This window comes from Phasianus colchicus, chromosome 3 (assembly GCF_987193195.1).
Source record: "Phasianus colchicus chromosome 3, bPhaCol1.hap1.1, whole genome shotgun sequence".
NCBI classification, from domain to species: Eukaryota; Metazoa; Chordata; class Aves; order Galliformes; family Phasianidae; genus Phasianus; species Phasianus colchicus.
The window spans coordinates 41,824,106-41,848,951 of record NC_143438.1 but is presented as its reverse complement, the minus strand read 5'-3'; the positions used below and the strand labels follow the sequence as shown (position 1 = coordinate 41,848,951).

Genomic DNA, 24,846 nt, shown 5'->3' with positions numbered 1-24,846 from the left:
CGCCGGCTCGCAACTCCCAGCTCCTCAGTGCCTGCCAGGGAGATATGGATGCGAATGGGAGGCTTTGCATGTGGGAACAGGGGCAGCCTGGGGAGACAGAAAGAGCAGAATTGTAAAGTAGGGACCCCGGATACTTCGGTTTAGTTTTGCTACTTCTCCTTCGCGCCCTGGGCGCTCGGTTGACAAGCTTGTGTGTTGGGGTTGGGGGGATGGGGCAGGGGGGATTAAAAAATATCTTAAACTCTCTGCCCCAGCTCCATGCTTTCAAATGCAAATCGGGAGATAGATTGGCTCGCGCCCCACCCCCTAGCCCTGCTCCTGATTTTTATCCAAAGGGCTCCATCTGTATATCCTGTCAAGGAGGAGGAGAGGCGGGGGGAGAGGGGTCGGGCAGGCTGCTCACTCTCTGGATCCCTTTTCAATAGCGACCACTGGGTCTCCGGGAGGTACAAAAAGTCGCGCTGCCTCCTCCGCGCCCACGAAGGGAGCTGGCAGCCGGCACCGGCCGCTGAGCGGTGATATCCCCTGCCCAGAGCAGCATCCCCACCTCCACTGTCTCCTCCCTCCCTCCTCTCCCTCCTCCTCCCGCAACCAGGATCCGCACCCAGTCGGAGCTGGGCTTGGCACCGGCACCCACTTCTCGCTCCGTGCGCACAGCGGCTGTCTGCGCCGTGCAGTGAGTGGAGGAGGGAGAAGAGGAGGAGGAGGTGGTGGAACGGGGCAGCGGAAGCGCTCGTGCCTGCGCGGGTGCGGGCAGTGCGCGGGCGGGCGCACAGTCCCCATGCCAGGCGGGCGCTCGCCGCCCGCAGCCCAGCCCCCGCCTGGGAGAACCCCGGCAGCGCACCGCTGCTCGGGCACCGCCGGCCCTTGGGATTAAAGCACTCAGTGCGCCGGGCAGCCAAAGGAGAGGGGCTGCAGGTAAGTGCCGCCCGTACCTGCTCCTTTTCCCCACCCCCGTGCAGGCAGAAGGAGATCAGAGGAGTTGCGGGAAGGGCTGAGCGAGGTTCCTCTCCCCGTGCCCCTACGCGGCTTTCCGCGGCAAGTTTCCACTCCGCGGTGCGCGGGGACGGCGGGGAAGGGGCAGCGGGAACATCGGGAACGGGCTGCGGTCGGGAAGTGTGAGCGCCGATGTTCTGCCGGTGTGTGCGTGCCTCCTGAAAAGAATAAGGGAACAATGACATCTCCTGACTCTTTGGAGAAGTCTGACGGACAGGGGAGAGATGGAGTGGGGGAAGGGAGGACTGTAGACTTCTGCACAGCATAGACAGCACCAGCCACCAAGTCCTCGGTCCTTTGCCGAAGCCGTTGTCTTGCTGGAGCTCTGAGTTCAGCGCTGATGCTACAGAGCAAGAGATTGAGGAGGCCGGGAAATCTCCAGAGTTATTTCCTAGAGCTTTCCTCCTCTTATGTCAAGGATATTCTGGAGTTTGAAAACGTGGAAATGGTGGGAGCTTGTTTCTTTGATTAGTATTCAGTTGGTAGAGCTGGCTCTGCAGTGCTTGGCTGGTTGGTACTGACCCTTCCCCCTGCCCCGGCCCCCATCTATCCATGCATCCACATACAGAAAGTACAAAAAACAGATTGTGTGTACTAGCAGTAAGCATTTTGTGATCTGGATCCAACTTGTAGTTGGTAAACAGAAGGAAATAACCTTCTCTGGTAGAGGATTTAGCCTTTATACCTGTGCTTTCCAAAGGTGAGATATTTCAGGTGAGCAAAGATTCTGTGAATGATGGCTTTCCCAGCAAACCAGGAGATTTAGGGAAGGAGGGGCAGAGAATAGTGAGACACTTGATTCTGGGACTTGAAATGAAGATACTTAAATCTTTCCTATTGGAAGGAAAAAAAATCTCATGTTCTGATAGGTAACTTCTCAAGTCAAAGCAGAGACTTCAAAGGGCAGCGTATACTTAGTAGTTTCTCTAACAAGATATAGTGCCACACCATTTTTCAGCAAAAGCATTGGTGATCATTATGTTTTGCAGAAAATAAATTACTTTCTGGGAGGAATAAGAAAATCAATAGAAAAAGGAACAAAACTCCTACATGTCTATTTTTGTAGCAGTCTCACCTTGTCAGTGAGACAAGAAGGTCTTGTGTGACTTTTCTTTATCATGTCTACTAATTGCTCATGGGAAGTTTGCAAGGGTTTACGACTGGCGTAGGTAGATCCTATCCAGTTTCTGGAGAAGGTAGGTCCATATAACCTCATATGAAGAGTTATTCAGATGAAAGGACAAATTACATTAACAGCATGACAATTGTGTAAGTAAATGAAGTTTTCTTTGATTATAGCTTCCAAAGGTACAACAGGTCAGCAGATGAGTTGCAAAATGATGCTGGTTTGCTCTTAGCAATATCAAAGCAGTTTTAAAAATGTAAAAGTGAAGTCAGAGCATTTAGAAATAATCTGTGCACCTCATTAAAACTAGTTCAGTGTGACAGTGGTGTTAGCATCTTTGGGAGAAAAATAATAGTAAAAACACCAAGTAAATCTAACTCAACTCCCCAAGGACCAAATGTGACATCCTGTTTAAAGTTCTTGAACACACCTCTCTGTCTCTCCCAGCCTGCATTTACCAGGGGATCTCATCTAGACATGCTTCTTTTTTTTAAGGGTGCGGAAAAGCCTAAGTAAGATTTTTAAAATAATTACAGTAAAATCCACAGGAAGTAGAGCAGAGCAAAGAATCTGAAAGCTGACTCTGACAATTTTTAATGTTAAGTATCTGAAAAATTCTGGGTTTGAGAAGTTAATAGAGATGTAGAATGGCCTGGTATTTTAGGAAAATATCCAAGTTAGTAATTTGGATTCCCACTGCGTTGTTAGAAATGTGTCTGAGCTAATGTGAAGGAAAAAAAAAAACAAAAAAAAAACAAAACGACAATCATTGGTAATGTGGACTGTTTCCTCGCAAAAGCCACTGAAGATTGGATTTTTAATCAGAGGGCATTTCACCCTAATAATGGGAGACTTTATTGTAATTAAAGTCTGCTGCAGGTCATTAGAAATGTGTTAACAATGTCAGATGACAGCCTTACAGCTCTTTTAAGTCTACTTTTATTGATATAATAGCAAAGCGCTCTTGATTATTTGTCTTTGATTTAATAGCAAAGAACTCCTATCCTTCCATATAAAAGGATAACAGTAAATCATTTATTTAGCTGCAGATTACCCATGAATTATCTGATGAGAAGAACAGATCCTTTTCATGTATAACTTTGAGTGCTCTGTCCATGTTTTTCTGTTTGTTTCTTTTTTTTTTTCCCAGCAGTCAGACACTTGACTCAGAGTAATTATTAATGCAAAACCTAAGGTTGTTTTACTCCAAGTTAAAGTTTTACTTTGTTGTAAACTTGGCTAAGCCTTTCCTCAAAGGTATTCGACACACAAACAAACTCCAGTGTCAATGAAAATAGAAAATATTTTCAATTTCAAATGCTCTGAATACAAGCATAAGACTGTTTTAGTGACGGGCTTGTTAGCAAATTTCACTGTATTTTTTTGGCTGTTGGCTTCAGTGTCTGGTCAGCTCAGTGGTTCTTCAAAAAATGCCTTTCCTGAACCACCCAGTTTAGTGCTTATGAAGTACACTTTTTTTTTTTCCCCTTTCATGGTACTACTACCCTTTTCTTTCATGGTACTACTGGGCATTGTTTTCTTGTAGCAATAAAAATCATTAAATTCTAGCTGACGAAGGGTGAAAAAAAAAAATCCATGACGATTACTTCTGTCCTGCCTGTCAAATCAGGCTTAACTCTGAGCAGTAATGCAGGAGTGCCTCCTCTGGGAATTCAGTAGTTCTGCAAGGAAATGTCACTAAGTCATTTCTTCCCCTAGGTATTATGTGAAATTCCTCAAATTAAATGAAGCTGCAGAAATTGAGCTTGAGGAAATTTAAATATTTGACTTGATTGGTTACAGAATTACAAATACTGCTGCTGTTTCTTTTCAATAACGAATCAAATTAGCATAATCCTTTCCAGCAACTTAGATCTATAAAGTATACTGTAGCAAGGTGGAAGAAAAAACCAACAAAGATTTTCATTTGGAGAAAATAATATAAATATTTATTTATTTAGTCAATATATCTAGAGAGAAAGGAGGGGAGGGGGGAGAAAGAAGCTTAAACAACTGAACTTTACAGTCACATACAGTGTAATGATCAACTGCAGAGCACTGTGAAAAACCAAAACCAGTTTGGTTTTCTCTCTGCACATTTGTGAAGCCATATCATTTATCAAAGTGTGCCTAGTGTTTTCCTGTTGTCTCACCAGGTTGTTCCACCTGAGTCAGAGGGTACTAGAGCCAACTTAGTATAACAGTGCCATATGTTTGGAGCAGTGGTAGTTTCTTGCTTGATAACCAGATGCAGACTGCAGAATGTGCACTTCATTTACAGATCTCCCATGTGAACATTTAGGCCAGCTAGCTGCAGGAGGTTGTGGTCTGTACATGTAATATCATCTGGCATAGGGATTTAACAGGTCTGATTGTACCGCTTTGGCTCCCAGGCCTTAATTTCATGGAATGGTACCCACCTCACTTGCTCCAAGGTACCCTCCTATAAAAGGAAAAAACTATTTATTTATTTATATGTATTTCTGTGGAAAAAATGTAGTGACCAGACAGTGCAACCTACACCATAATTAGACGTGTTCTCATCTCCAAACCCTTTGTTTCAAGGATCACAGAGTTCCTATGCCTGCAGGAGTCTCTTGTGATATTTAGATATGTTGCATTACTATGAGACCTGCTATGAGTTCCTTAAAGGGAAATTTTCTCTTCCACAGAAATTGGAACCCTTTCCAGTGGGCACTGTAAAACTGTATCTCAAACCATACATATTTTGGTGAGATTACTTGGTCTGTCAGGGGGCTCACCAGCTCATTCAAATTTGTTCAAGTGATCCTGGTTCAAGATCCAGTGTCAACAGTTACTCTCATAATTATGTCAACACACTGGATCTTGTTTTCTTGAATGTCTAAAGTGAGTGTGTGTGGGGGAGAGGATAACTATGTGCTCTTGGCCAAGCTTAAACAAAATTTACTGGCAGATGTTTTCTGGGCTGCAGTTCCAGAGATGGTGAGAGCTAAGTTTAACCAGAAAATTTTGCTGTGGTATCAAAGATTGAAGCAATCTTACAAGAGGAGAGTAAGGGTGGGGGAGGCAAGAGGTTTGAAAAACTCTCCAGTTAGACCTTAAATGGATGCTTTGATCTGAAGGCGAGTTTTCAAAACAGACAAATGTAGTCCAGCCCAATGGAGTTTAGTAATGGAAAAGATTTGGGATTTCTACTTCTGCTTGAAGAATTTTGTTGAAAAGACTTTAGAACAATATAAAGTGATGGACAAAATTCTATGTTAGGTTGACAAGGAAATAATATGGCTCATATGTTCAACTGGCACTGTGACACCAGTAGCAGTATGTGAGTGAAACTCTGTAGGAATTTGTACTTTGGCTGCAAATATTAGGTAGTAAAAAAGAAAAAGAAAGGAATGGCATCATGAACCTTCACCAAAGGCCCTTCAGGGCTGCAGGAATTTCAGTGGAATTCCACAAGGACATCTAGGAGACTGAAGACTTGTTTTGTCCATATCTACTGAGGCTCACGGCTACATGCAGATAACCAGAACTCGTCTTGGTGTGTTGTTTTAGAATTTATGGGATCAAACAAAATATTCCGAGAGATTTTCAGTGGGTGTAAATGATCCTTAAGTGCTAGCAACAAGGGGATTTTATTCATGATCTGAATGCTTTCATCAAATCAAGATTGCCCCATGGAGACCATGCATAATGCTGACTTTTTGACACTAGCAGATTGTTTAGGTGGAGTAGTAACATTTTTCAGAGTAGCAATGTTCACCAAAGAACTACTGCAACAAGGTTATGGGTCAAATGCAGCCCAACTTCTATACAACAGATGGGAGAAAATGTAAATTTTATGGTTTATATCGAATTAAGAGTTTATTGCTTTTTCAGATATATATTCTTCAGTTTAATGTCTTATAGAACAAGCAGCTATTGAAGAGCATGAACGAGTAGGTGTTTGGTGAATATTTTTAATGGAGGGTTTTTTTGTTTGTTTGGTGTTTTTTTTTTTTTTTGATAGAGGGTGTGGAATGAGGTGGGATTTTTGTAGCTGTTCACTTAGCAAGTTACTGTTAGAGTAAAAGACACTACATGTATAATTCAAAAAGTATGTTTTGTGATCTGGACTATACATGTTAGTTTTCATTTATTTTTTTCATATTTGTGAATGTCAGGGCTATATGCAAAGTAAATAGGGAACACAAGCTTATATGTGGAAAGTAGAGCTTAGTGAAATTCATCTAAGTTTTAAAACTTAAATAGCTCTTTAAGAAGGTAAATCTTGAGGAGACGTTTGCATTTTGGCTCGTTTGAGGAGAGAAGTAACTTTATATAAATGTGAAATAACATACTAGACTAATGAATGATATTAATTACAAGTACAAATATCTTTAGTTCATTTGTGCAGAACAGGATACCATTTAATAACAGAGAATGTTTAAACACAAAGTAATTGCAGGTCAGTTTTGTGTTTACTTCATACTCAAGCTTGTAAATAGAGGTAATAGAGAAGGGACCTAAATCAGAGAATTCCATCCCCTCTACTGCTGTCATTATTAGTCATATCTGTTACTTCAAGTGCTCCTTGATTTAAATTTATACCTTGATGAGGAGAGAAACACTAACATTTTAGCTTTCCTTTCAGTTGCATGAATGCTGTGATGTTTCTTGTGAATTACATATTTATACTTGTGAACTTCACAGAGAAGGTGATGTTGAAGTGCTAGCTATGCTTGAACAAACATATTTTCTTTTGTTTACCTATAACCATCTGCACTTCATATAAATGTATACAGTATGAAAATATCTAAAATATCTATCAATATGAAAAATTATTAAATTGAATTTCATCAGTATTTTTTCCCAAATAGAGAAAGATTTTGTGCCACCCTCCTTTAAAAAATAAATAAATAAATAAAAGCTCTAAGAAGTATAGGAAAATTGGAAGATTTATTCTGAAGAATGAATGAGTAGAGGGAGGAGAGCTTCAGAGAAGTGTGCTGCCAGATAGCCAAACAAAAATAACTGGGATTCTGGAGACTGTGTGATGAAAGGATTTGAGAATGAGTAAATGACAATGTATATATATTTTTTTCCAGGGGGTGTGAGTTTTCTGCTTTTCATCATATTGTGCTGTCTAGCATATGGACTGTTTTTCAGTTGGTATTTTGGGTGCATTTTTCAGTTCCGTGCTGTGGTGTGTGGCTAGGGACCATGGCACTCCATATGGTGGCTTTCATACTTCCCTGCAGGTGTAAAGGAAAGGATATAAGAGAAGACTGTTCAAGATAAAGGTTAGAGCAGTTCTAGGTTTGAAATGTCTGTTCAGAGCAAGAACAAGACATTTCAAACTGCTTAGTGGAAAGACTTTAACATATTGTAAATGTTTTACTGACATTTCTTAAGAAAATCCATTTCATATTTTTATCTCTGTTAAGTAACAATCTGCTGCCTCTTTGAAATAAACTGACAGCTTATCAATATCAGATGTATTAAACCTAATGTAACTTAGATGCAGAGAGGGAAAATGAAGAGGTGGGCAAACAGCCCTTGTTACAGACAATGCTTTTCTTACCTGAGTGGGGTGGAAGGAACTGCAAGTAGCACTAGGACTGCAGAGATGTTCTCCTTGATACCTATGGTAGTCCTTCTAGTAATTACAATGTCATGTGGTTACGATTTACCCAATGGCCCACATCAAAACTGAACTATGACTATTTGTGATAAATCATTTTAAACTGGACTCTGCTACACTTGCATGTTAATCTTGCTGAGAAAATAATCTTGCTGTGTGTTGGAGCGGAGTCTTTTTTTTAACTGTAGCATCACGTTTTGGAAATTAGGATCTTTTGGTAAGGTATTTCCTCTTTGTTTTGCCTGTGGGGAGACACTAGATTTTTCACATATGGAAGCTTTCAAATTGCTGCTGCTGCTTAGCATACGTGCTCCGTGGGTTTGTGGTTTATCCCACTAGTCTCTAAGCAAAGCCTTCCTGGTGCAGGGCAGTACCACAGAAGGGATTATTATAAAAAGGCTTTAAATACAGTCTATAATCAGAAGAGCTTTGTATTTGTTTCATGTTTGTGCCCTCTAGGTGCTTTGGCAGCACATAGTTTTGCAGCTAAAGAGCCTGACATACTGAAAACAGATATCAGAGATCGCATTCCAGTCAGTTTTAATAGTAATGGCTAGGAATATAATTATCTAAGAACATTTAATGCATACATGATTTAATCTCTCCTCTTTCTAGATAAATACAATATAACAAAGGATGCAGTCTTCATTCTTCCATGACTTCCTAAGTGGCAGCGGTTCACTCTAACTGAAAGCCTTGTTATGCGTTTTAATTTCATCCTCATTTTACCTTGTGTTTGGCACTTCTTAAATACTTCTCATCTGCCTCACTGCTTGCTCAGACAAGAAGAATGCCTGTTTCAGAGAGCATTGCTTACTTGCCTTAATGCAGGTGGATTCCCTAAAATGCAAAGCTGCATTTTCGTTCTGACTAACGTAACATGTGCTTTCATAAGCCTTATATTAATATATCATTAGTTGGCTGGATAATGTTCTTAACTGTAAAAGGAAGAAGTAAAAACTGATTTAATGTGTTAGAGGGTTTTTAAGTCTATACTGAATTCCACCAGTTACTAAATGATCAGGATGATGCACAGAAGGATAAAACTTCCGCGTGTTATTGCTGAAAAATCATTAGTCATTAAAGTAAGTTAGCAGTGAAAACATAAAATCAAATTGTTTTCTGATCATATATGTGCATAAGTACATAATCTAGTCTAATATGCCTCTTATGTTTTAGGAATGCACGTAGAAAAAAAATTACTGGGGAGCTCTCAGAGCTTTTGAGCTGGTCGCATTCAGATCTCTACAAATCCAAACATCTGGTCTACTGTGACTAAGAATCAATTAGATTGTTCTGTTTCGTTTTATACTCTGTTATTTTACTTTTCAGTATGAGAGTTAAGCTAGCATATGTCCTTTCCATTAATATAGCTTCCTGCCTGTAGCTGGTTTATAATTGTGGTAGTAATGGCAAGTAAAGCTGAGTATAGTAGGCAGAGGAGGAAAAAACCAAAACAAATAACTGCAAAATAATTACACTTGTTTTGCTTATTTTAAATAGAAGAAAATTCAGCCTTTGTCCTGGGGGAACAGATATACAGAAAGAGCATCCATAAGGAAATTTTATAGCTACAAATACAGATTTATCAGCAATAGTAATGCAATCCAAGGAACACAGTCTAAACTCTGTGAGTCTTAGTAGTAAACTCAACTGTGCTGATGATAAGAAAAATCATAAATTAACATTCCTGCATTAAATGAATGTGGCAAAGAATTTGCTTTCTTAAATAAAATAAAGTTCTGACAACAGTTCTTGCTTTTTTTCCCCAATAGGTACCTATTATGCTATTTATTTGGTGAAGGCTGCTCAGCAGTGGTGACCTCTCCCAATCAACTACTCCACAAATTATTATCTCTGGACTCCCAGCTGACACCCTGCCGGAGGCGAGAGCTGCAGAGACAACTGGAATTGTGCCCATTCTCATCAAGGTTTTTTCTTACACGGGAGAAAAAAAAAAGATGAAGTTGGGCAAAGTGGAGTTCTGCCATTTGTTGCAGATAATAGCTCTTTTCCTGTGTCTTTCTGGGATGAATCAAGCTGAACCCTCGAGGTCCAGGTCAAAGCCCTACTTTCAATCTGGGAGGACGAGAACTAAACGCAGCTGGGTGTGGAATCAGTTCTTTGTGCTGGAAGAATACATGGGCTCAGACCCACTCTATGTAGGAAAGGTAGGGGATTTAAGCAAACTTTGGAAGGTACAGGTGCCTGCTTTTCAATGAAATAATAAGGTGTAACCTGAAAATTGCAACTTAGTCAGTGTGGTTGAAATACACTGGGATGGGTCAAAGTTATATGATTTGGGGAAAAACAAAGACAAAAACATTTTACCACTTCCAAATAGCAATGCGTTTCTAACTCTTTGTAATTTTCTAAGAGCTTTATGTGTTGTCTATGCTTGTTTAAAGGAGTACAGTGATGATAATAATTAAACATCACTGATACAATGACAGTATTTTATTAATAATATTAGTTACATTTTGTTGTGTGGGAATAGAGAAATATAAAAATATTCTTTCATATAGACTAAAAGCTATTCACAGAAAACAGCTGCTCTCTGTTTTGCTATTTGAGCAAAGACCAGCAGCATTGTGGTTGACAGAGAAAGATTCAGGCATCTGGGGGTGTGACAGTGGAAAGGAGGGCACATCTGCAGCTCTGCTTGTCTGGCAGAATAGTACCTCAGGGGCCTGCTGCCCTCCATGGACAGTACAGCCCTGTGGCTTTGCTCACCCTCTGATGGGCACCAGACCAGCACAGAACAAGCCCTTGTGTCAGGGCATCCCAAATGGCTTGTTGTCAGCATCTGTAGCTGCATGTGGAGCACACTGAGCACAGCTGTGTACCCGAGACTTAGCTCATTCACTCTGCTGTGTTGATGAGCAGTGTGCTTCCTTCAGCAATTATGGAGAAAAAAAAAAAGAAAAAAAAAAACACCTCACCTCTCGTGTTTCTATGTAAGGTTTCTGTGTAATGATCTTAGAGAAAGAAAAACTTATTTCTCTATGTGATATCAGAATCAATAAACAGAGTTTCTCACTAACATAGAGCAAAAGCATAGAAAACACAGGAGTGACAGTTTTTGGCAAAATGGCATGCTTACAGAAAAATAGTTGAAGTAATCTGAATTCAAATGCGTCAAACGTATGAGTGCTGGGAATTTCAGCATACTTGTTTCATCGTACTGAGAAAAAACCTTGATGTTTGTGTTAATGCAGTTAAGCACTTAGAATTTAATCATGCCATCTGAATAATCAAGCTGAATGGGGATCTGCTGTCATGATTAGAACTATGGTTGTGTTTAGGTGCTTTTGTGAACTATGGCTACTACTTAATAGTACTTAAAGAGACCTTAAGAAATAAGTGCTAGAATCAAAAATCATCTCCCCTTGCAAGGCTCACGAATATTTCTGTTAATTTGGAGAGTATATAGCAGTCTGCATTTTTATGACATGCAGCCACTACTTGGCTTTGTAAGCTTTGCCTTTCAGGCAAAACCATTCTCAGGTTGGAACTTCTGCTTCTGGAAAATGACACATTTTGGCATTCCCTCCTGGTGATAGAAAAGTATATGTGCCTTACAAATTAGAATTTCTCTCCTGGAAAGGAAATGTCTAAGTATTTGAAAGAAATCTGGTTTTATAGCAATTCTTATATTCATATGATTATTGTATTTTGGCCAAATGTACAGTGGTAGTGCTAGAGTACACGATATTTTCATGCATGTGCTTATTTTTAGCCTCACATTCTGCTCTTTCCTGTCCTTTACAGATGTCCTAACGTTTATGAGCAGATATTTTCTGAAAAAACAAGCAGGTTTTTTTTTTTTGTAACAGCCTGTACCCAGCGTTCTTTTTTTTTTTTTTTTTTTTTTTTTGTATCAGCAGTATGAATTGTTGGCTCAAGAACTTGCATTTGTACCAGCAGTTCATTTTATAGGAAAAGCAGACATAAATCTGCACTTGCAAAAGGAAACCCTTCTTCCTGGAAACAGAGCCCTTGCTGAGCATCTTATGAGATAAGACATGCCCAGTTCCTAACCTTCACACTAGAGAGGCTTTTTACTATGTGATTCCTGAGGTGCAATCATGACCAAAGCTGCATTCCCATGCAGGGGAGCAAAGAGGTGAAGAAGTGATTTTCTTTCTGTGTTAACATATTATGTGTAGCACTGCTCTGAAGTGAGCAGCAGTCACTTTCCCCTCCTAAAAATATTGCTGTCCTTGTTTCAAACCTTTCAGGTTAGGGACTGACGAGACTGAGATTTGGATAGGAAAGGTTCTTTTTTTTTTTTTTTTTCCCCTTGGTGAGGAAAGTGAAGAGCTGGCATAATATTTCTCTGATCAAGTGAAGTGGAGACAGCAGTCAGACTGCCTTGTGTTCTGTAGAGTGCTCTGTTCCTGGGGAGGTCAGTCCTGCACTCCCTGAACAGAAGTTCAGGATGCTTTGCGGAATGCCCTTCTGACTGCATACCCAGGAAGGTGGAACCTTGGTAATGAAATACCAGTGTTATTTCCATGTTTGGCATTAATTCTGTCCTCCTGGGTACATACATTTTGACACTTCAATCACTTTCATATGCGGGTTAAAATCCTATTCCTCTTAAATTATAATAGGATTCCTATTTGCTTCAGGTAGGTGAGATGCTTAAAATATTTTTCAGCCCTAAAATATTTTTTTTAGTGTTTTCATGCTAAGACTTCTTGTTGATACCTGTTGCAGAGCATATACTGCAGGGCATATATTGAAAACTATTTATTGTAAGTGGTGGGAGCTTTGTTTGGTTTTGTAAAAAATATTCATTTTCTTGAGGGAGCAAAGGCCTGTTTCTTCAGTTTCTCTGGAGAAACCTCTTGAGGAGGACCTGTAGGAATGAGAGATGATGGAGATTTTTTGTTTTTTTTTTTGTTTTTTTTTCTCTTTTTTTCCAAGTTCGTTTTTTTCTATCCATAGTATAAATTTTAATCATTCTGGGTTGAAACTTGAGTAAATCTGAGTGTCTTTTGGGAGGTGCTTAGCATATAACCAGATTGTCATCTGATTCATACACAATTTCTCTTGATCTGTCAACAGAGCATATGTTATATTCTGAAAGGGCTGAAGCATTTAACTGTTCAGCTCATTTACCTGTTTAAATAGGCCCTTTTATCTCTCAGATGAACCATGTAGGAGGTGAGACAGTTAACTATGATATTAATCTAGCTGGAAACATAAGAGTCTTCTGTTTTCCAAAAACTGTTTACTATTTCTCTTTAATATGTTTTGTAAAATGCCTATTCTTTTTATAAAATGCTCTTATTCTGTATTTTCCATATGAAGAACTTCAAAGGAATGTATTTAGATAATCAAAATAATAGTCCAGAATAGTTTTAAATTACTAAATATGTAAATACTTAAAACTGGGGAGTATATGCTACAGTATTGAAGTTTTTTAAAATCTGTATGTAACCATGTGATTAAAGTATATATAGCTATGCACAGGCAAAAAGAGGTGCAACTGAAGTATAACTTTATGAGTCTGTTAATATCCTTTTTAGATGTTTAGTCATATTTTTTTTTTTTGTTACACAACTAAGCAAACATCCAAAGAGTGTGTTTTTGTGCATTTATTTTGGTTTGTTTGGTCTTTTTTAGTTTCATCAGTGTTTCGCTCCTAGTGTGTTAGCTTCCTGGAAAGCACTGGAATGACACAAAAACTTAGTAATACTTTGGTCTTTTTAGAAAAAACAAACAAGAAACAACAAATTAAAAGAAGCTCACAGATAAACTTAGTGTTCACAGCCTTGTTTCATTCCATGAACTTAGTGTGAAGGTTGGCAGATAATCTCACTTTTTTCTTTTGAATGCAGACTAACTCTCTTTTTTCAATGGTAATAGATTTAAGGATAGATAAGATGGGGAAAGTTTCAAGTAAATAGGTCTCTAAACTCAACTTTCAGTCTGAGAGAGCTGGAACAGTTCAGCCATGAGAAGAGGAGAACAGATATTGGCATTTCAGTATCTAAAGGAGGGCTGTAAGAAAGAAGGGGATAGACTTCCTTGCAGGGTCTATTGTGATATGACAAGACGAGGTGGTTCTTAACTAAAAGAGGGGAGATTTAGACTGGGTATAAGGAAGGATTTTTTTATAAGAAGTGATGAAGCACTAGAGCAGATTTCCCAGAGAGGGGTAGTGCACATCCCATCTCTGGAGACATTCAAGGTCAGGCTAGACAGGACTCTAAGCAACTTGACCTATCTGTAGCTGTCTCTATTCTTTGCAGGGAAGTTGGGCTAGGTGATCTCTAAGGCTCCCTTATAACTGTTTTTATTATTATTGCTATTATTCCCCTTGACATCTCAAAGATATGAAAAGAGAAGAAGGAAATGGTGTTGACTGAGCGTGAAGACAAAAGCTTGATATTCAGCTTTCAGAGGCTCAGTGGTAATTCTCAAAAACAATACTTAGAAATTCTGTGGTGCCCTGCATGTAATTGTGTTCTATAGTATGTTGCAAAAGATAACTTAAATCCTAACCCATGTTTCATAGATGGGGAGATCTATAAAGGAAAGAGGGGTGGAAAAAAAAAAAAAAGGAAGGTTAAATGAATGAGTAAAGACCATATAACTTGTTAGAGCTCACATTTATTGTCTTCCAACTATATTTTATCTGTCTCTTTACCTCCCTTCTAAGTGTTCTAACCAGGTCTGTTGCATTTAATTTTTAAACTTGGATCAAAGTGCAAAAATGCTATCATTTGCATTATTATTTCCAGGAGTAATACAGAATAAGTGAAACATTAACAACAACAACAACAAAAAGTAGTGAACTTGATATATCACTGATTTCCTAAGACATCTTGAAACAGAATTTTCATGCCAGACTGAGACAGAGAAGGGAAAGGGCACGATAACCAAAAGTGTATTTTATCATTTGACTTATAGGATGGAATGTCTCACTCTCAGAAGTTTGGAGAGACGATGGCTGAGCAGAGGACAACACTATTTTTGTTTGTTGGGTTTTTGTTTTGTTTTCATTTAAGGTGTCAGGGTATATGTTAGTAAGGTGAGACTTATTCACATATTATATTTTTCTCTTGCATGTCACTATATCAAGCCATACAGGCACAGTGAGGAAATAGAGCTTTTTTTCTCATTTATAGCTAGCCTTTTTCAAATATCTGGTAACTTTTTTTTATTACGTTGGATAATATCCATCTTTGCTAAGATACTTTAAGGCAGTGAGTACTGTGGAAGCACTGGCCTCAGTCAAACTCAGAGCAATGTGCTGAATACCAACCGCTGAAACAGAAGGAATTTCATCAATGAATGAAATGGGTGAAGACCTCCCCAGTAGAAGTAATCTCTAGAAACCCACTCTTTTGGAAGTGGAGAGAAGGGAGGAATTACAAAGGCTAAATGTAGACAGAAGGGTTACACTACCGCATTTCTGTATAAGGGAGAAGGAGGTGGGCTGGGTGCAGTTTCCTGTAGAACTCTTTTCCTCTTATTGACTGTGGAGGCAATCCACAGAGACCTGAGATCTTGCTCAGCCTCGGGTTTTCAACCCTCCAAATAGTAAAATGTTTATGCCTTCTCTGAAAAACTGCAGGTGAACACCCGGCTGAAAGTGGCTACAGCTCTGATGGAACTAATTTGTATTTTTGACCAAGTAATTCTGGGGCAAAAAAAGTTCCTCATCTCTTTTTTCTGTGCAGTACATAGAAAACAAAGCATAATAATTCAGAGAAACTTCCTTTGTCTTTGTTATATATAAATATTTTTTTCCTTTTCTGTTTATGTTATATTTACTTTCAGAAAAATCTTTAAAGCACTGTTTTATATATTCCCAAAAGTCCATTCTTAAAACTGAAAAAGCAAATCTACTGTGTTTCTGATATTTATCCATCTCAGGGCCTCTTTGTTGTTCTGTGCTGTGAAAATTGATAATAGTTGACCTTTTAAGTAAAATGGGACTTGCCACTTCTGTCAATATTATTCCACCACAAGTGCTACAAGTGAACAAACAAAATACTTGAGTACTGCTTGCTTACTGGATTGAATAGGTCTTGGCAAAGGGGTGCCCCATTCACACAGAAGTGGTATGAATTTATTGGCTCAGCTTGTAAAATAAAGTCACAAGTGACAAGGATTTTTCTTCATTGAAGAGTCACTGTGGTCTCTGTGTTACTCCGTGCTTTATTTCATTTGGATTACCCCAAATAAGAGTTCACTGACAATCTGAATGTTTCTACTTAGCATGCTGGGCTAAAGTGTCTCTGGGGAGAACAGTGAGATTAAGGCACACAGCAAGAATTATCCAAAGGGATAACCCCAAATCTACTCCTTTTTTTCCTGATTTATTTCATTAGGCTGCACAGCTATAGTATAATTTCCTCTTTCCCCTGCTATAAGAAGTCATTGTCTTGCTCACATAGTTGAATGGATACAGAAATGGTTTTTATGCAGGGGATTTAAAGTGATGACAATTTCACATGCTCAAGCACTAAGACAATTTATATGTAACTTCATTATTAGAGGTGATAATAGAGTTGAGAGTCTTATGGTTGGATATTGAACTAGGATATGAAGCTTTCTGATCTTTTACTATAATATAGAACATTGATCCTTAATATGTGGCATTACAAAAGAGGAAGGTTAGTGAAGGTGATGACAACATCTGTAAATTAAGTGCCACTCATTGCAGTTATTATTCAGTGGCAGATCTATGCTAGTTATATAAACTTGTAATACCAGTTCTGTATTTCATTAGACTGAGACTTTATCGACAGTGCTCTACTCTGAATTTTATGGGGCGTTATTTAAAACAATGTTTTATAGGTTTCTCTGATGAAAAGCAAGAGTAAAAGCTTATTTTGCAACAATATGTAGATAGAAGACTCTTGTGTTCTGGTTATCACAAAAGGCCTTATTTTCATGAGAGCTTGAGAAGATCTAGAGTTTTGATATCATTCAAGCTCATGCTGTTTCACCTGTTTTTTTTTTTTTTTAAGTCATATTCTTACATTTCTTCTTATCATATGTCAAGCTTGCTTTTAGTCATACTGTCTGCGCTATTGACTGTCCTGTTTTTCTTGAGTTTTCTAGTCTTATAACCTGTTGGAAAAACATGTCCATAAAACGGGCTACCGTGAATTGTCAATATTTGCATTATTCTAGTACTAATGAAGTCCAGTCATGAATCAGATCCCCGCTGTACTAGGCACAGTGCAAGCAGACACAACCCTGTGTCCTCAGATAGGAGTCTTTTAAGACAAAATTTAAGCAACAATAGAATCCAGTGAAATATGGAGATATCAGTCTGCAAAATAGCTTGAGAGCAATAGTTCACTGTTGTCCATTGCTATGAAGAGTATTGCTATTCTGAATGTGATTGAGTATCAACACTATGTTTTAAATAACATGAACAGATAACAGGGGTGTTTTCTTGCCTTTGTGTTCCATCTTTTATGGGTGACAACTTGATGGAAATTTTTAAGTGCAGATCCATTTGATACTTACATTTGTACAAGGCTACTAGTCTCAAAAAAAAAAAAAAAAAAAAAGTTCTTTCAGACCGGTGAAAATAAAGGAAATCTTTCCACTGCTTTCAAAAGATAAAAGTGTGTATAAAATTTTACATCTTGTAGTCTGCTTTGTATTTTCTGTGCTGTTTCTTTCTTATACCATGTATTTAGTATTTTTCATATCACAGTCTAAAAGTTAATTCAGGTCTACTGCTGCCTTGTCACAGTTATTCTTTGCTCCACACCATTTTATTTTTATTTAATATCACCCCGCACTTCTCAACTTCCTTGTCTTTTTTTGAATAATCACTTAATAAAACAGTACCCATGTATGGTTTTTTTTGGTGCTTGTTTTTACTGGCCAGGGAACATATCTGATATCTCAGTACTCAGAGATCTTAAAATACTGGGAATGATGACCCAGCATGTTGGCTCTTAAATATAGTGATGATTGAGTGCTGGAAAATCTCTTCACTGTAATACAGATCTTTATCTAAACAGTACGCATTTCCCTGGTAGGAGTGTCTCAACTAAGTTTTGAGGCTGGAGCAGTTGAGAGAAGTAAGTGAATACAATAGGTTTCAGTCACAGTAACTCTTAGATACCTTATACTACCAGCATCTTCTCTGTTACTTTTTGCTCTGGAAGGAACACCTATTGTGAAGTCAATTAGAGATAAGTTACTCTCAGAAAAATCAGTGGAGTTTATGCTGCTAAGAGAACTCTAATTCTGTTTCAACTGTCGAAGTGGTCAGTATGCCCGCAGTATGATTACCAGCGCAAACTGTGAGTAGAAGTTTGAGGAGGTCCTAACACTTATAGCCTAGTAACTTTGAAGCTATAAGAAAGAAGATTTTTTTATTATTATTTATTTAGCTAACTTTATTCCAGGACATTTATAGTAGAATTCTGTCAGTTCAAGAGTGGAAACTACATTTCTCTTTTTAGCATTTTTAATATTGATTTAAACAAATTTTACGTTCAGAGCTTTAAATAGACTGATTTTTATTAAATGTAGAACAGTATAACAATTGTTTTTAATTCAGTGTTTTAATTTTAAAAAAATGGTAGTTCAAGAGAAAAGGGACATCCTTATGATTTCTTAGTACAAGAAGTCATGTTAGAGCTCAGGAAAATCAGTGGCCTTTATTCCCTACCAATGAATCTTTGCTGTATATGTGGTGTTCTGCTTTTTTTGATTGTTCATTTGTTGTTTTTTTTTTTTCTCTCTCTTTGTGTGTGATTCACTATAGTGGATTATGACACACTGAATTTGGATTATCAGCAACTGGAAATCTACCTGTACTTTGTCAAATATAAAAGATCAGATTTTGTTACAGTTAGATTGTATGCTATTGCCAACATTTTGTAGTGACTTAATTTGAAAGAAAAAAGACATATGGATAAGTTAACAACAATGTTTTTTGCGGAGCTTTCCATTTTGAACAAAAATATACTGCATAAATATGCCGTTGCTATGCTATATTCTGAGAGTTGGGATGATGTAGCAGCAAGCACATATTTCGCTGTAACCTGAGACTATGATAAATGTAAAAGAGCTGATGAATGCATATTATTTATGAGATTTTATTTATATGTTTTCAAATAATGAAAGTATAGAAACTAGCCATTGCTCTTGCATCCTAGCTACAAGACTGAAATTCAAATTTAAATATTTCCACGGTATTAACTCTTATTTCGTTAGTCATTACAGTCTGTATGTTCAACTTTATAATTTAAAGCGTATAGAAAATATCTACTTTGTTTAATATGTATTTTATTTGCGTAAAAAAAAATAACACAGGTTTTATTACTGTGTGTTTCTCCTATTCATTACTAAGATAAATTCATTTGGATAAACTAAAAAAGGTAGTGATGCATCTGCATTAACACTTTGCTTGAATCAACAGTACACTTCTGCAGCGAATCTCCCTGTTGTTTCTGTTTACAATATTTCAGTTTGTATTGTGGAGTGGGATTTGAACAGATAAAGCTTGACTCCAGTTAGTCAAAATTAAATCAGAATTACAAGACTCATAAATATACTTGCTGAGCTTCTAACAGGACCAGACTATTTTCTTTGGTAGTCCAAAGAAAAAACCTAGAACACACAACGTGGACATTAGTCCCTCAGCACCAACTATTTCACTCTCCATTTTATTGTACTACTTGCTGATGCAAACAGATAATGAAGGAGCTCTACTGATGACAAAAGAGAAACACACGATGGGAAGTTGTTGTTGATATAGCTCTTTTGTACTTAATAGTTCATGTGAAGCTCTTAATGTACTAGAAAATACAAAATATGCTTTACTATCTCACACTCTCTCTTTCAGGATGCTCCTCTGGGGTATGGTAGTTCAAAACTGTTGGGAATAAGGCAAATTTTGTTTTGTTTTGTTTTTAATGTGTACGGTCTGTCATTGAGTAATTAAAGATTTAATTCAGAATGTTGAGAAGATCAATTTTATCAACCAATCATCTAAGATTATCAATTTTTGAATTCAGTCATTTGACTATTCCAAATTTGGTTTTGAGCTGATATTTTATTCCATTTAATAAAGGAGGAATATTGAGGATCGATCAGCAAGATTTTACAACATTTTCCACATTTTGATGATAAAAAGATAGTGCATTCCTTTTGTATAATGATATAGTGTTTTTTGAGCACTGAAAGCCTATTTTATGATGTTTCATAGGGATTAATAGGATATATGTTGCAAAAACCTAAGAATAGTCAATCATAATGTTCTACCTATATCACAAGAGACCCTTTGGTCTTTCCTGAATAGAAAGAACGAAACATAATGTAATTTTTCAGGTAACATGAGAAGATTTTTCTGTGTGAATTCCATTAATTGTTACCATAGTCATACTATCCCAATTACTCTTCCTATTTCAGTCAATCATGAGAAATTGCACTGAGTACCAGAGAGACATACAATTTTCTTGCTGTGGAGTGCATGGAGAAGAACTAAGCCCATTAAATTATTTTCCTTCTGAAATATTTCCAAAATATAGAAAATCTAGAACTTGGATAACAATGTAAGGAAGATAAGCTACTTAAAAATTTCATACTGAGGTATCAAATTATAAATCTCCCGACTTGGCAATCAAGAAACTCACTGTTTTATTTTTTCCTGCAGAGGAATATAGGTACTATGTTAGGAAATATTTATTTTGCTATATCTTAACAATGAAAAGTTTTCAAATACAGCTGTGAAAAACAGATGGTAGTTTCTAAATTTTCTGTAATTATGGTATAATAGCAATACTAGAAATAAATTGAATATTTAACTTCTCTTTCTTACACAATTTGCACATACATCTTTGTAGAATAAGCATTTGGGAAAAAGCTTGGCATATTTTATACTTTGTTTGTTAGATTTTTTTAGCTTCTTACATACTGTTTATATCAAATCTTTGAAACAATTCATCTTCTTTGATGTTTGTAGTCTTCATATATGTTTAGGCTTTTGTCCTCTCCAGCATCTCTTTCCTATAAGCACTCTAACTATTGCTTAGAAAAGCGCATTTCACTTTCTTAGAAGTTTTCCTTATTGGAAAGCTTTCCAGTCTTTTGTTAATCCTTATGGCTCTTCTGTTCTTCCTGATGATGAAAAGCACAGGTACAAAAGTACTTTACTATACTTTCAGCTAAATAGGAAATAAGCAGAGTGAAACTATTATTTGCTCTATAATTATATGATTCATATTGCATAGTTCAAATTTGTTTCTTTCTTTGGAAGCTCATGTCTACTTCTACACTGTGGATCTTAAAGCCTTACTGCTTTTCTCTTTTAGTCTCTCAGCTGAACTGTTTGTTGCTCTTAAAAAAATTTTCCTTTATCTTGAACTACCATTTTTTATATATATACATATAGATAGAACAGAGCTCTTACTCAACTTGCATGCTTTCCCTTTGAGAATATTGGAGCAGCTGATAGTGAATTCTAGTTCCTATTATACAACTATTGTTTTTGTCTTTTGAGTATTCCACCTTCTATAAAAGTAGCTGCGGAGAAGATTGGAAGATACTCCATATCTAGTTTTGTCAGTGACTACCAGTGTTTGATCATTTCTGTAGACAATTTGCACTGGAGTTTCTCATGTATTCTTCACTGAAAACAAATAAAGCAATCTTTTTATGTCCTCTCAATTTACTGATAACATATGATTGGAGATGAATAGAGAAAACAAAACAGGAAGAAGAAATACAAAGAATATATGCAGAAAAATTAAAAGCCAATCAGGCAGCTAGCCAACCAGTAACTTCCTGAAGGGCAGGGGAACTGTGGAACCATTAGGAGGACTTTAGGGCTCACCAGTTAGCAATGCGAGGAATAGAGTAAGGCTGCAGAAACACAACAATGTTTGAAAATGTATATAAATTAGAGAAAGGAAGGGAATACAAATTCAAGCTGTGAACTGCAAGTGAAGTGATTAAGCTGAACTTTCTATTTACTTCACAATGCTTCATGTTAATTATATTTGAAGCTTATACATCCTTAATCTTCATTAGTTTGACTGATCTGCTTGTGACTATTTGTTTGTGGTAGCTTTTATTTACGTGGATTATTTTCAAAAGCTAGGTCTCAATCATTGATAAGTAATATAAGTTTTTACTAAATTACTTTTGTGCTTAAACTACAACTTGCAGATTCTTGAAGAGAAAAAGTATAGAAGAAGCACTATAAATAAGATTTCTTTCTCCTTTGCAGAAAGTTGCTTTTTTGAAAATTATTCACTTAATTAAAAAAAAATAACATTTTCTTTCTGAAAGTTGTAACATTTTGTCAAAATATCAGTATGTATTAATGTACAAGGCTCACAATTTTAGGAGTAGAGTTAAAATTAATTTGTCTTTCTTTAACAATGTAGAAACAGATCCTCAACAAATTGAAATTACTCTTTCCTTGCAATCAACTGAGCTGTTCTGATTTACAACAATGAAAGCACCTTGCAGAACTTCCCTTAGGACGAACGTTTTGCATAGTTTGTTAAATTAAGGTTCTATTGTTTGTTTTTGTTTTCTTTGGGTGGGCCATGCAGAAGGTGTAAGTCGAAAATTAGAAACGCTTTGAGTATGAAGTTCTGCACACTACAACTGATTACAGAAGGGCAATCAATGAGACAACAATCCTATAAAAATACAGAAAGATCAGATTTTTTTTTATAGAATTGGAATTCTTTTAATGTGGATGCAAGGGGACAGCAAAGGAGCTGGAAACTTTCCATCTGCTTTGTATACAAAAATGATTAAATTATGATCACTTAGTCCGAGAAGATAGAAGTGAGGCACTATTCTTCCAGGATAAGACATGCAAATTGGATCAATTAAGCTTTGAGAGTGCTCAGACAATCTGGTGGAGAAGTTTACATGCTGCGTCAACTGAAACTTAGCAAAGATCAGTCCTGGATGCTGGAGGCATTTATTATAATGATTTTAAACTCTAATCTCCAAGAATAATTCATTGCTTTCAGATATCTTTATATAAAGAAAATAATTAGATAGCATAATAAAGGACTCCTTTAAGAGGTACTTGGTGGTACAGGAAAATTAGTAACAATAATCTTATTTCAAACGACTGAGGTGGATGAGAATAAATTCAGATGATTGATGTTGTTTGCAGTTAATAGAATAAATAATGCTAACAGTTCATACACCTTTATGTTGACCAAAGTTCTTCAGATGCAGGGAGCATTCTTGTAAAGAACTCATTGCCTGTTTGATTTTTGTTAAACTAGACTACTCTTAGAAGGGAAACAAAGTGCAAATGATCATTAGATAAAAATGTTTTAATTTTGTCAGTGACCAGGTGAGAATGTGAATTATGTACGCAATGTAAAATCTTGCAGAGTGCTAAAAGATTAGATAATTAGAGGAGTCTTTATGTAAATCAAAAATTTCTTAATATATGTGAAATACGGGAACCTTCAGAAATGGGTTTTTGAAGGAAGACTTTAAACATTTTCTGTAAAATACAGATGGTTTTCCAAATTAAAAACAGTTCTGCATAGTTTGAATTTTAGTGTAGAGACAGCAAGTGCACATGACCAACATAAAAAATAAAAATGATGTGCTTCATTTATTCATCAATAGCACATAAATTGATTGTGTTGCCAGCATTTAATGGAAGTGACAAAGATATACAGCAAGAATCTTTTATGGTAAGAATACAAAGAACAGGAAAATAAATCCTGGGTTGGCATTAGCATTGAATAGGGCAAAATTCATATCCATGGATTTTTTTTTCTGAAAAAGCAATGAGTGAAATTCAGTTTTAACCCATAAATAACTCGTCATCATTTTAATGTCAAAATATGATTTAAGGGGGAGAAAAAAACAGTAATGACTGCATAGGAATTTGTTTAGATTGTCTTTATTATACACTCCTCACCAAAATAGAAAAAGGCATCAGGAGATCACTGCCCTTTACACACTGCTGTTAAAATCCCTCTAAGCTGGAAGGTTTTATATACAATTAACCTAGCATTGTTCATATAAAGGCAGTTCATTATGGTTTTGAAATACTAATGCATTATCCTTTCCCTCAAGTGTTTTCAGAAAAACAGCATAAAACATAGGCATTAAAAGCATTTATTTCCCAGCCTTAATCCTGTGGAGTGAAAATGCCTATCAAAATATGAATTACTATCTTGAGATCAGCCCTCCTAGGCCTGCAAATTTTAATGGTTTAAAAAAAAATCTTCAAAAGAAACCAAAACTTTTAAAATGTTTATTCACAAGGGATCACTTCAAATTATCTGAGCAATTTAAAACAGATTTTTCAAAGGTCCATATTTATTGTGCATACCCTACTCCAGCTTGTTCTGAATACTGAACAGCTACAGTGTAAATTTATATAATGAAATCACTTAAGCTTTCATTGTTGCTTCTTACAATTAGTTGATGTAATACACATTGCTGTTTATTAAAGTACCCTTTCTTTGCTTGGGGATTAAGGCTTTGGTTCAGAAAGGCGCTTAGGCATATGCTCAGTACCAACTTCCATGAACAATAAGCAAGCCCTGAAATGCATGAGCATGACATCAGTGAGGATGCTTTCTTAACCTAGAAAATTATAAAATGCAGATTTAATTTGATCTTATAAGGTTATTATTCTTTATTCTTTGGAGTAGTTTGAAAAATTAGCTGTTAATTAACTAGCCAGCATATATGGATGGATATGTATATTACAAACATTTGGGGTAAAAACAAATAGGATAAGCCACCTTAAATGAAATATATAAGAGTAGAGGAAAAAAAGAAATTAATTTTTACTGCTATCTTTTTCATGTAAATTATTTACTCATTAATATTTTACAGTAAAATTTTATATTAAAAATTGTGTATTATTGCTTTGTTTCCTTGACCCACTCTCAACTTTGAGCAGATATTACTGTATTCCCTGCATAACTCTAAGGGACTAGTTACATGTGATATGGACAGCATGTCAAATTCTTAACTTTGCACTTCAAATCTAGGAATGGTCCCACTGATCTCTGTGGTAATAATCACAGAATTTAGTTTGTGGTAATGCTTTGAGAAACATCTAGGTAGTATGAATTGTAGAATGTAACAGATGTAATTGTATGAAGGACTGCTCTGC

At 36.7% G+C, this 24,846-nt stretch overlaps 1 protein-coding gene across 1 annotated transcript in view; it reads left to right on the top strand.

Annotated features, from left to right (window-relative positions):
- The first annotated feature begins 466 nt into the window (after nt 1-466).
- CDH7 (cadherin 7) overlaps nt 467-24,846 on the top strand; it is a 77,031-nt gene continuing 52,651 nt past the window's right edge. The window contains exons 1-2 of the mRNA XM_031589013.2: nt 467-918; nt 9,503-9,898. Of these exons, the coding sequence (XP_031444873.1) occupies nt 9,689-9,898 (210 nt within the window). The 5' untranslated portion in view covers nt 467-918; nt 9,503-9,688. The remainder of the gene's footprint in view (nt 919-9,502; nt 9,899-24,846) is intronic.